The 13584-nt window shown below is 42.5% G+C and overlaps 1 protein-coding gene across 3 annotated transcripts in view; it reads right to left on the bottom strand.

Moving 5' to 3' along the window:
- The window catches only part of MYRIP (myosin VIIA and Rab interacting protein), a 344233-nt gene that overhangs the window by 182862 nt on the left and 147787 nt on the right, over positions 1-13584 (bottom strand). For all 3 annotated transcript variants that reach the window (XM_012644759.1, XM_012644829.1, XM_012644902.1), the window contains exon 3: positions 5608-5829. In XM_012644759.1, the coding sequence (XP_012500213.1) occupies positions 5608-5829 (222 nt within the window). The remainder of the gene's footprint in view (positions 1-5607; positions 5830-13584) is intronic.

Raw genomic sequence — 13584 nt, 5'->3', positions numbered from 1 at the left:
ACACATAAGTGCACATATAAGAATAACATCTATTGGATGTTGGGCAGGGGGGAGGGGGGAAGGGGAGGAGGGAGGAGGGGACGGGTATATGCATACACAAAGAGTGCAATGTGCACCACCTGAAGGATGGACATATTTGAAACTTGGACTTGGGGGGGAAGGGGGAGGCAAGGGCAACATACGTAACCTAAACATCTGTACCCCCATAATATGCTGAAATAAAAAAAAAAAAATTGGTCTGTGTTAAATGTAACATAGGCATACCTCAGAGACATTGTGGATTTGGTTCCAAACCACCACAATAAAGCATTGCAGGAAAGAAAGTCACACAAATTTCTTGGTTTCCTAGTGCATATGAAAGTAATGTTTACACTGTACCGTAGTCTATTAAGTGTTGTGTACACGGAAGTGATGCCTACACTACACTTAAGTCTATCAAATATGCAATAGCATTGTGTCTAAAACAACAATGTATGTACCTTAATTAAAAAAGTACATTATTTTTTAAAAATGCTAATGGCAACATAAGCTTTCAAAAAGTCATAATCTTGTTGCTGGCAGAGGGTGTTGCCTTGATGTTGATGGCTGCTGACTGATCAAAGTCGTGGTTGCTAAAGGTTTAGGTGGCTATGGCAATTTCTTAAAATAACGATAAAGTCTGCCACATCAATTGACTCTTCCTCTCATAAAAGATTTCTCTGTAGAAGTCAATGCTATTTGATAGCATGTAACCCACAGTAGAACTTCTTTCAAAATTTGAGTCAATCCTCTCAAACTCTGCTGCTGCAATATTTATCAACTAAATTTGTGTAATCTTCTAAATCCTTTGTTGTCATTTCAACAATGTTCACAGCATTTTCACCAGAAGTACATTCCATTTCAAGAAACTGCTTTCTTTGTTCATCCATAAGAAGCAACTCCTCATCCATCCAACTATGACTATGAGATTACAGTAATTCAGTCACATCTTCAGGATCCACTTTCAATTCTGGCTCTCTTGCTATTGCCACAACATCTGCAGTTACTTCCTCCACTGAAGTTTTGAACCCCTCAAAGTCATCCATGAGGGTTGGAATCAACTCTTCCAAATTCCTGTTAAGGTTGATATTTTGTCCTCTTCCCATGAATCACAAATCTTAATGGCATCTAGAATGATGAATCTTTTTCAAAAGGTTTTCAATTTACTTTGCCCAGATCCATCAGAGGAATCACTATCTATGGCTGGTATATGAAGGCAGCCACACTAAACAACAGATTTTCACTGTAGACAAAACAGCCTTCTATTGGAAGTAGCTGCCATCTAGGACTTTTCATAGCTAGAGAGGAGAAGTCAATGCCTGGCTTCAAGTAGCCATTAGATAAGCAGCTAGAAATTAAACCAATGTAACAAAAATGGGCTTAATTTGCACAAGAAAAGGAAAAGTACACGGTGGATAGAGGGGAGTGAATATGGGTCTTACTAAACTGGTCATCTGTGCAATTTCACAGAGCTGTTATCAACTAATGTACCGAGATTTCATACATACATGTACACACACACACACACACACACAAAATGTGCTCTTCATGGACTCTGACACACACAGTGTTTTAAACACCTACTTGCTTGAAGATGAATATGCTGGAAGAATGGCACAAAGATTCATGGCTAAAGTTAACCACTCCTGACCAAGGAGGAGTTTCAGATTGACCGAAGGGCAGAGGAGCCACTAGACAAAGTGCACGGCAGCATAGAGCGTGCACACTGCCATCATCCAGCCCGAGGCTGGCCTTTGCCAAGGTAAAATCTGTATTTAAAGTCTAAACAATCTGTTGTAAACTATTTTTCTGCTTCACAAAAACTGGGCAGGTTTTAGAAGTTGTTATTTATCTGAAATTTTCCATACTTGGTTCAAGTCAAAATATTCCTTAAATGTTTTACATGATGAATTTGGCTATGGCTCTTGTGTACTGCTAAGGATTTATACAGTTTGTTGCTCTATGAATAAAATAAACTCTTCTGAGGAACCCTTCAAAAAACATGAACACGATCTAGCTACAACATAAAAGGCTGTCAGCCCCTAGGCCATACATCTGCGGTACCATGACCCAGACATAGTTCTCCATCAAATTGGGTCCCAGAGAAGTTTCAAGAAGCAAAAGTGTGCCATATGTCTCATGGATTTGTTCCCTAGACAGTTTCCTGAGATTGACTTGAATAATATGGGAAAATAGGGAATGGACTAAACTTCTCCATCTGTTTTGGTTTCAGCCAACAATAATCCCCAACCCCCTGGAAACATCCCCTCAAGACATAATTTGAGATTAAAACAGCAAAATTCCCTATCTCTTCTCAGTGTCCCTTTTCTGCCAGCTTTGATTAAACAAGTGTGGGTGTGCTCTGTCTGAGCTAGATACACTGAGTGTGGAAGACTACTCATTAATCCCCCACTTCCTTAAAAAAGAAATGGAACTAGTGTACACTGGTTTTTGCATGTCTTTTCAGGTACCTTTCTATGAATGGTCCTTTATTTCCTAGTGTTCTACTTCTGAACTCAGGAGCTGCTATGCAGTGTTGACATGGATATGATGTAAGATATAGTTAAATGGGATTACCTCCTCATTCACTTGTTAGAAATGTGAAGTGGAAATTTAAAATGTAGCCTTAGCAGCCATTTTCTGCCCCTTTTACAACTTATTTTTCAGTATCTGGAAATTTCTTGAGATCATACAGTGTAAGTGAAATAGTAAAGGATTGTAATCAGAAGACCCAGCTTTTGCGAGGCAAGGTTCTTCCATTTGTAAGAGAGATGATTCTGAGGTTGTGCACATGAATGTAATATGTCATTTAATTATAACTAATAAAAGACCCCCACATACAACTTAGGGTAAATGTAGGGTCCAGAGGCTGCGACTGCACACTTACTGCTACTAGCTGTATTAAATTAAGTCAGATTTTTCTGACTCAGGGGAAAGAGGAAAAGAGAAACATTGAAAGAAACAGAACTGTGTAAGTACTACTACTTCTTTCCATTTATGGGTGAATATGTTGAGGCACAATAAAGAATAGCATATTTTAATAACTGGTAGGGTTTGAAATTTCAATGACTGCAACACACCCTGAGGATCAAATCCAAATTGTTCACACAAACTCACCCAACTACTTGTCATCCTCCCACTGCCAGAGTGGTCTGCTGCAGGTCCTCCACGTTCCTTGAGGGCATCTGCCTCTTTGCTCATGCCACACCCTATTTGACAATGCCTCATGATTCCTCCTCTGCGTCGGAGTTCCATCTGGGATTCCTTCTTCTGTAGAACCTCTTTAGGACGCCTAACACTCTCCGGATCCTTTCCTCTTTAAAATCCCTAAATTAGCTTCATCTTGTACCATGCCTCTGGCTGCTACTGGACATTGTCCTGTTCTAATTTGGCTAACGAAGATCCATGTGCCTTCTATGTATCAGGCTCTGGTGTTACAAATGGAGCTGAAGAAGACTGGGTCCCCGTCCTGGTGGCATTCACACCAGTTGGTAACAAATGCCAGGGTAGCACAGTGGTGCCATGGCGAACGTTTGAGCCAACTTCTGCATAAGACTCACCCAAATAGCTGGGGGCAGGATCATGACATTCAGTCATCCCAGCCTCTTCTCCTTCTTATTTCTGTCACTTCCTAACCTTCTAGTTCCTCCTTCTCACTAAAGAAAAACTTGTCCCCTACCTCATTCTTCGCCTCCATACTGCTGCCGCCACCTGGTCATTTCAGAACCCATGGGCACTAACTTTTCAGTTCCTTGACAACCTCATCTAGACCTCATCTCCTATTCCCAACAACTGCCAAACTAATCCACTTTGGAAATCACTCATTCAAACATCTTCCTCCCTGCACAAAATTTTCTTTTCTTCCAATTTTCTTTGTTAAGTACCCCCACTGTGACAGTTCTTTCACTTTACCAGGTACTTCTAGTTGACTGACCCCCTTATATTCTCCCCATCCATCCATAGCACCTTCTGTCTTTACTTCCATCACTGTCCAGATTGTGTCTTGGCTTACTTCACTATCTAATATCCTAAACTCCATTACCCTCTGACCTTTCCCAAACCCGTAGAAAATTCCCAACCCAGTAATAAACAAACTGTCTACTCGCGTCACGTCTGCGCATGGGCAATTGAGTGTGGCTGGAGCAAAACATGCCATGGGAAGATTGAAAGCAAACAGACTCATGATTAGTTACTGGAACTTGGCTCGAAAGCCTGGATCTCCAACTCCTGTAATGTCTATTTCAAACCTACTCTAATTTTTTCCAACATCCAACTCTCTTGTTCTCAGCACTTAACCCTACCCCACCTTTACTGAGAAATGGAAGGCACGGACAAACCACAGTCCATCCACCACTCCCAAAGACAAGATCATCCACATATGAGTCTCCTCCTTCCCTTTGTTGTCACAGGGTGTCTCCTCCTCCTATCGATCTGCCAGGTGGAGACTCAGCTGTGTTTCTTGCTCTGAAAGTCAGGCACAGGACGTGGGCAGCACCCAGTCCTGGATACTGGTGCTCAGCAAACCACTTTTTGCCTCAGTTGGTGTCTCTGGGCTACTTTTTTTTTATAGCCTAGAGACCAATTCCTTGGAGACCCCAAGGGAACATAGCAGCTGCCCCCACTAACTAGTTCTATGGGAAAATGTTAGGACTTGATATGTTGAAGAACGTGGTGAGTAAAAAGAACAAGGGGAGGAGAAAGGGAAAGACAAGGGTGGCAGGAGCTCCTGGGTGTGTGCTCTCAGGACTAGCCAGTCTCAGTTTTACTCACTGTAACAGGCATCATGGAAGGATGCAGCAAATCCGCATCATAATGTGCTCTACAGATGCTGGGATCCAAACAGACTTAAGAAGGAATTGCAATTCCTTCCAAGGAATTGCAGACACTGGCTTATCAAACTCATCAGTTTGTAAATACTCAATGTATCAAAGAAACGCTCTGCTGATCACTAAGGGAGGATGAGAAATGCCATGCTAATTATTTCCTTCATATGGTGGTCTTCATCTTCCCTTTCACAGTATTAACTTTTTTTTTTTGATCTTTTACAGCCCTGTTTTGATTTCTTGTCCTCTGTGAAGCTTTCCTCAAGCACTAGGGCCAGTCATTCCTTGCTCAGTGTCCCCCACAGCCAATAACAAATTGGTCAGGGCATGTGTCAACACAGTGAGACAAATACTCACATATTCCATCATCACCCTACACTCTGAGTCACTAGCAATCTGCCTAGTTCGCCATCATGTTTCCAGCACCCAGCATAATTCCTAAGAATCCAACATGCTTCTGGAATGAATGAATGAAAGGATGAGACCAGATGAGAAACTACAGAAGGATGGATGAGGCACATGGGAGCTGCACCTTCAATTCCAAGACTGCCCGTATCTCTCCTTTCTACTTACACCCAGGGGCTCCCTGAGGCCTTCCTCTCTGTGAAGGTCAGTGGGTATCCTTAACCAGTTCGCATCTCTGCTCGGCAATCTTTCTGCTGCAGTCTATCTCTGTGCTGATCTATCAATCCCTGCTGGTCCCACCTGACTGAAGGAAGTGGCGAGTGCCATCAGTGCAGACCCTGGGAGTGCACCGGTCACTCACCTCGCTTGCTGGCAGACGCAGCAGACCCAGGCTTTCTCATGCTTCTGGTAGGAGCAGCAGCTCTTGCAGACGTTGAACTTGCAGTCCCCACACTGGCGCTTGGTGTTGACAAGGAAGGTGAAGGGCGAGCAGCAGCGCATGCAGCAGTGCTCCACGAACTGCTGGTGCTTGGAGAGGATGCTGCACTTGCTGCCTTCCTCATCCAACTTCTGCTTCAGCTCGCTGGAAGATGGCGGGGGAGGGGAGCAGAGAAACAGCACATCAGGTCAGGGTTGTTTCCCCACAGCACCCCGCCCTGCCTCTCTCTTAGGCCAAGCTACCACACAGGACCTTCCTGTAGAACAACACAACTCAACTCAGAAAGATCAACTGCGTAACATGATGTCTGGAGAGGAATGCTAATGGTGGGTTAGTTTTGTGTACTCCTGTATGTCATTTTTTCCTAAGAGAAAGCATGAAAGCCTTATTACTTATATTTTGGAGACTACATGGAGACACAGATTATTAAAAAACTAATAAGCACATCCTTAAAAACAAAACCTTTAATTAATGCCTTTTTAAAGGAGCAAGAGATCACTTATGATAAAACATTAATCCTCACAATAGCCCTGCTGGGAATATGATAAATGTAGCTCTGGCCCTATTTAACATCCCTGGAAACTGAAGTACCCAGGGATTTTAAAAGCTTTCAGATCAATGTGAGTCAATAAGGATTCTCTGGGTGATGGCAGATCAAGGCACTAGTGATTCAGAGTTGAATACAAGACAATTTCCTTCTTCCGAAAAGTTCATGGTCACTCTGGGCACACAGCCAGCCATGTTAATGCAAAACGTGATGGTGCATACATTCCTCCCTGTGTTCAGGGAGAAGGAAAGGAGAATCCTTGAAAGATGAGAATATGCCCCAAACAGACTGAGTTACCTGGGAGAAAACTAACTGAAAGTAACCAGGTTACTCTGAATTGGCAAGTTTGAGTTGTTTGTCCTGCTACAAAATTGAGGGCCCACAAAGAATGGTAGAAAAATTATTTTTTTCTATTGCTATTATTTTTTCTATTGCTATTATTTTTATTACTGTTTTACTATTACTATATTATTACTATTATAGTAGTAAAACATAGACAATATCCTACTTATGATGATTCAGCTTGTGATTTTTTGACTTTGCAACGGTGTGAAAACTCAGGACATTGAGTTTTACGAAACTCACGAACTTCACGAACACAATCACTGGATAATAAGGGGAGGCTGAGTCCAGTATTGGAAGGGGAGACAGCGTCAGGCTAGCTAACAATTCTACAGGGTAAAATAGCATATGTGCAACTTGGCTGAATAAAATGTTTACAGGCAGACAGAACAGAGGTGTTTTCTTGAGGAAGGAAGATGTTATTAAGTCTCTTAGATTTAGAGCAGAAGTTGTGCTCAGTCATTGACAGCTCTGAAATCTGTCAACAATATAAGACAGCCTTAGATTGACTGGCTTATATTGATATTTCAGAGACACTAAATTAAATGGTATTAGATGTCCAGGAAGGAAAATCTTTGGGGATCAAAAAAACTCTTTCAACTCAATCCACAGGATCATTTGAGCTTTATGAGTTCTGTTTCCTAATACATAGGATTGCAAATTCCAATGGCATTTTAAAACTCACTGGCTTGTGCCATGCCCTCCAGAGTTTATTCGGAGCAAATGAGGTGTTTTGAACCACAGGCTCAGTGGAGGAATGGAATGCCATTCTTCTGGGCCATCTGCTACTTACTAGACTCTATTGCCCTGTAGTATCTCATGGAAGAAGTCATTGAGCAGAATTGAAAAGGTTAACTTATAGTGGTTAATTACAGAATCAACCCAGAATCATGCAAGACAAGCTACCTGCTTTGAAATGTCCTGGGATGAACCAGGCCTCCAAAGGGAGGAATCCATACATGTGGAAAAGATGGATGGATTTAGCATCGAAGGCTAGAGTACATAGCTGGGTTCATCACTTACCAAAATCTCCCCATCCTTTATGGGCCTCTGTTTTTCCAAAGAGCACTTAAAATTCCTACTTCACAGAGTTGTTAGAGATTTTAAATGAGTAAAGCAACAAGAAGTAAATACTAGTTATTCAACTGGATTCGTGAGAAATCCAGTGGTTTGAGTATCTATTACATTTGATCACATTTGTCTATATATCAAGAAAGTTTCTGTGATAGTATCTGTTCAAGAATACTGAACACTTGTTGCTTGAGCATTAGGTAACAGTGGGTGTGAAGTGGTATCTCACTGTGGTTTTTATTGCATTTCCCTAGTAACTAAAGATGTTGAACATTTTTAGTCTGATCTTTGGCAATGTCTGCTAACATCTGACTTAGTCTCCTCCCAATAGATTGTTCTACAGCAGGCATCTTAAAAGCCTATCAACATTTCACGGTCTCTTATTCCATCACCATGCCAACTCTGATAGGTTGTTAGTGGATGAAGAAAGTGCTGTGTGTTGAGAGGAGGCACACAGGCTCAATGGGGTTAGGTGTCATGCTGAGTTAGCCGTGTCTGCCATGGAGAAGTGATGGCATGTGTGTCACTCATTTGCTATTTCTCAACTCATTTATCAAAGGGATGGCAATTCAGATCCATAGCTGTGGGCCACCCCTTGATGGTCACAGGTACTACTGCTTAGATTGTCAATCATTCACTCAATTGGTTACCTGCCACTCTGGGCACTGGGGATAAAAAGAAAAAAAGACACAGCCCCTCCCTTCATGAAACATGTATTAAGGTAGGGATTCAGATGGTGAAAAACTAAGCAAAACAAAATAATTATAAGTTGTGAAGCATGCTGTTACAGAATAAATTGGGTGCTGAGACCAAGAATAACATGGGGACCTACTTTAGATATGGTGGTGAGAGAGGCTTCCCTGGGGAGGTGGGGTTCCAGTTAGAACAATGAGCTGGGAAGGAGCTAGCCCAGTGTAAGACACACATCCCAGGCAGAGGGAGCAGCAGGAGAAAAGGGCTTAATATTTGGGGGAAGCAGAAGGAGAACAAGACACAGGCTCTGGAAAGAAATTTAGATTTTCTTCTAAGTGCAAGGGGGAAGTTATTGAGGATTGTGAGCAGGGAAATGTCAGCCACTGCCAGGTGAGGCCTGCCTCTTAGAGAGCCTTGCAAGCATGGAAGCATGGGACGTGGAAGCATGGGACGTGGAAGCGTGGGAAGTGCTGCAGTCATCTGGGTAAGGATGACCGAGGTTTGGACTGGGCAGGAGCAGGAGAGATGGGGGAAATGGGCTGATGCCTGGCGCACCTGCTCGGGGCCCAGAGAGGAAACCAGTGACATTTGGATGTCTGGAGGGAAGATAGTGAAATAAAACACCCATCCATCTGACCTTGAGCAAGTGAAGAGTTCTCTAGTAACACATGAGAGCACCTTAGAGGCATTACAATTCTTTTCTTGAAAAGAAGAGGAACAGGGGAATGGCCAGGTCACGAGGAAGCTGGGACTCTCATACTGTAGACTCATATCAACATCACAGCGTATTAGAGCTTTGTTTTAAACCCAGACGTTGGCCAGGAGCATGTGAAAAAGAAAAACCAAAGGGCATCTAGCCTACAAGAGGGGACACACTCCCAAGTCTACAGGCTCATTAGATCCAGTGGGAAAACGTGCGGAGGAAAGTTGCCAACTGTGCCAGCTCACTCTGTGCCCACCTCCAGCACCATACCCCCCCACAACCACTCCCAGCTACCTCTGCCCCCCTAACCTCATGGCAGCTTGGGGCAGGCCCCTCCAGAGCCCTGGGGATTCCACAAAGCACAGTCTGACAACCACTATCCTCACAACTTATCTTCACAACTGTCAACAGGTCAATCATATTCCCCGCCTCCTCAAATCAGCCACAGTGCATGAAACGGGCCAGGATGCTTCTGTCAAGAGCTCCAAGTAACTTCATTTGAGCAGCAGCCCAGGAGGAATGGAGGTGTGAGGGCCAAGAATAAAGGAGGGTGACAGAGAATGCCCCAGATATAGACGGAGGAAGCCTCCTTTTCCATAAAGGCACATTCCACATGTCTATTTCCTCCTCCACACCCACTCCCCTATGTGTGGCCCACTGCTTCTTCTGTATTGACTCTAACTTAGACCTCATCAATCTTAGAGAAAGGAAAACCATCCTCTAAATCTTGATTGTCAAAACACAAATGAAGAAAATGTCACGAAAACCATGAATCACTGATGAACCCATGACACTCTGTTATGTTCCACGAAAATCGGCACACATTACCTATCATCATTTTTAAAAACAGAATTAACAGCATCTAGTATATAAAAACAACTGCCTTAGTTTCCTCTCCCAGATATTGACTGTTGGGACCAAGGCTCTTTCTTGCTTTTCCAAGGTCTCCTCTGTGTAGCACAGGGGGCTGGAAGTGTGGAAACGACACTTCCCAGATTCTTTTGCCTGCCAGTGTTGGTCAGGTTCTGCCTGTGGGAGTCGTTCATGTGAGGCTGGAAGGTGGAAGGAGAAAGGGAGATGCCATTTTTCTGCTTTATGTTCTGGTAGAGACAAGAGACTGTGGGTGAATGTGGCCTCTGTGGCTCCTTCCTGGTGGTGGGGATTCCTTTAGCAGCAACGATGGCAGCAGTAGCGACACTATCAAGCAAGTGCGGACTTGCAGGATCCCAGTTACACTCTTTTCTCCTCTAGCCCTAAAGGCAGAAGCACTTCCCACAGCCACTGACCTCTGGGTGACATCAAGTTCTTCCCACTGCTTTCCCAGCTCTAATACTTTTGTGATTAATTCCCCCAATTTAAAACCTTCTGTATGAAATATCTGGAGCGTCTCTGTTTGTTCTCTTGATGGTTCTCTGCTGACACATCTTTGGAGACCTGAAGTCACAGGCTGTCAGAGCCAAAGATTTTCTTAAAGTCCCCATTCCACGTGGCCTCCTTGACATCTGCACTCATGTCGTTCTCCCGACACCAGGGACTCCCTCAGAGCCACCCGGTTTTCTCTTCAGATTAATTCATGCTTCATGATATTTTTTCCCAGAGTTTGTTCCTTGGTCCTCTTCTTTCCTTGTTCTATAGCCCTCCACTGAGGAATGTAATCATATATGTGTCATAAACCACTGTTCATGCGCCAAGGATTCTCACATCTCTGGTCTCACATTTTCTCCTAAGAATTATATTAACTGCCTAGGATTTTTTCCTATGGTTTATAACTGCCAATATCTTTTCCAGGCTGCTATCTTACGTGGAACTGAACTTCAAATGTTTAAAACTACATTTATTATTTCTACTTCCATATTTCTCTCCAAAGGGCATAACTTCTATCTAGAGACCCCTTTGGAATCTTAAGAGTCACCCTCAACTTTCTCCCTCTCTTTTACTTCTGCTTTAAATCTTACACCAGATCCTACTCATTTCTCAATAAAATACCCTCGAACACATCTCCTCTGCTCCTGCTTGGCCGCTGCCTTAGCAGGGGCCCTCCACATCCCCTGGCTGCACCGCCACACTAGACTATTCCAAGCCACTTTCAATGACTATAGCAGAGTGATCTGTCTCAAAAACTCATGTTCAGAACCACCACTACTCAGCACCATTGATGATGACCACTGAACTGTGTGCCGACCCCTCGAGTTGTAAAGAACTCCCCGTCCCTGTGCTTGCCTGGGATCTTCCCTCCACGTGCTGTGCCATTCCCCCTTCCTTATTGGCAAATTTCTCTTCTTTTTTCCCCAAGACCCACTTCAAATGTCACCTTCTCTACCAAGTCTACCATTTTGCCATGCTTGGCTAGCACTTTGTGCCTTACTCTATTATAGCATGTACCACACTGAATTTCAACCATTTATATGCCTTTGACAGGACAATTAAGTCCTTAAAGAGGAGGATAATGATGGCCCCTTTGGCCCTAGTGCAGAAGGACTAGTCTAACCACATGGCTGGGTGTGTGAGTCCTTTCTCCCTAAATAGAAGTGCAGTCAATGGGCAAGGGATTACAAGGAAGCATGATCATTGGTCAGATGAAAATAAAAACTTCCTAACAATGAATTGGTTGGGTTTCTAACATTGTGGGAAACATATAGGCAAAACAACTGAACATTTGGCCAACTCTTCTACACATCTTTTAATTTTGATCATGCATAGAGCAAGATTTTCTGCTTTCTGCCTGCTTTTAATTTACCTGAAACAAAACACCATAGGAAAGTTAAAATATTCAACATACATAATGACCAGCAGTTCTCAAATCTTCATTCCCACTAAATGATAGGATTCTTCTTTATTATTTCTGAATAAAAGATAAATATATCAGAATTTAAAATATTTTTCTCATTCATGTACTAATATATACAATTGATGTACTAATATATACAATCCATGTACTAATATATACAAATAAATGTTTCCAGAGTCCAAGCCTTTGGCTGAGTACAGGCACCCACCCCCTCCAGAGTTGGTCAAAACCTGTACCACACGGTATCCACAGAAATAGATGATTTTGCCCTAGAGAATTTTCTTCCTGTTGTTGAGCTTATTGATGTAGACCTGACCTTGAGGGAAAAAATCTATCTCCCAAGAGAAATGAAACTGCCATCATTCTCTGGGTTGTTGTAAACAAAATAGAAATGTTCCAGACTTCATTCTGTCACTTACCTAGGAAGAACACAAGCTCAGAGGATTTCTAAGCTCCAAGCATCACGTATTTTCTGACATTTAATGCATCAAGCATTGTACATGAACTCCTACTTTAATTCTATTAATATTTGATTTATCCATCTAGAAGAGAATATTTGTAAAGGTAAATGTCAGCTTGTGGAGAGGTGCCAAACTCTGCCAGTGATGCACAGTAGCTGCCAAGCCAGTTACCCTCTGGTGTTTATCCCCATTGATCCTCTTGGCCTGGAACTGCCCCTATTACTGCAGAATGAACCACCTTCTGAAAATCTGGGTACAGAAAGGAAACTACCAAAAAATCGACAGAACATTTTTTTATAAGCATCTTAAAATATTATATTTTCTTGGTATCTCCCTTATCAGCACAAGGGGAGGTGAAGACTTGCTTGCCTTATTCATACTTTTATAAAAAGGAATGGGAATCTCCTTCATGGAATGCCTACTCTGTGTCCTGATTTGGCAGAATGAATCCCGACAAAGTCCCTTGAGGCAGAGGAGGGGCTCCCACACGTTGCTCAGCTTGCTTTCTGGAGGACGTTCACATGTGGCTACATTCTGCATTTGGGTGACCAGCGCCCATGGCATGGGTGGAAAACCTTTGCTTGCACAGCCTCCAGAACTGCCGCTTGTCCACGCGAGCACTTGATGACAACACATTGGCTACGACGCTGGGGAGGTATACTGTGCAACCAGTTTTTGTAACACAACATACAAATATTCAAATTATAAATTAGAAAAATCAGAGGGGCTCAGAAGAGTGATTATATACTGTACACATAAAGTGTATTATTTGATATACTCACAGCTCTTCCTGGGTGCATCTACTGTACTTGAAACTGATATTCTGTACCTACAATGTTTGAACTCAAGGAAAACCTTGTGATTTCCTAGCACAGCCCTTCTCATCCCACAGAAAGTTAAACAGGACCAAAATAACAAATGCAAGATCACACAGCTTGGTTACTTGTCTGCTCATGTCTTTAATGTCCATTTTCACTTGAAATGTAAGCACCGTCAGGTAACACTTGTCAAACAGCTGGGGGCCCTAGACCGAGGCACAAAATTCAAAAGGTGTATGTAATCAAGTATAAATTCTATATTTAGAAATAAATTTAATTGAGTAATTTAAACACTACAACTATTTGTTGATTCTACAACCTGTCTAAAAGTTTAATAATAGATAAGAATAAATTGGTATTAAACATATTGATTCAAATATAGAAGCAACTTAAAAAAAATCTTAAAAGGTACCAGTATAAACATGTATCCTCATCATCTCACAGAGATATTAATTACTGTGCTTGCTAAGTCAATT

Source organism: Propithecus coquereli, unplaced genomic scaffold (assembly GCF_000956105.1).
Source record: "Propithecus coquereli isolate 6110/MARCELLA unplaced genomic scaffold, Pcoq_1.0 Scaffold1, whole genome shotgun sequence".
NCBI classification, from domain to species: Eukaryota; Metazoa; Chordata; class Mammalia; order Primates; family Indriidae; genus Propithecus; species Propithecus coquereli.
Note: the sequence above shows the minus strand (reverse complement) of the source record. Positions and strands in the feature narration are given on the sequence as shown.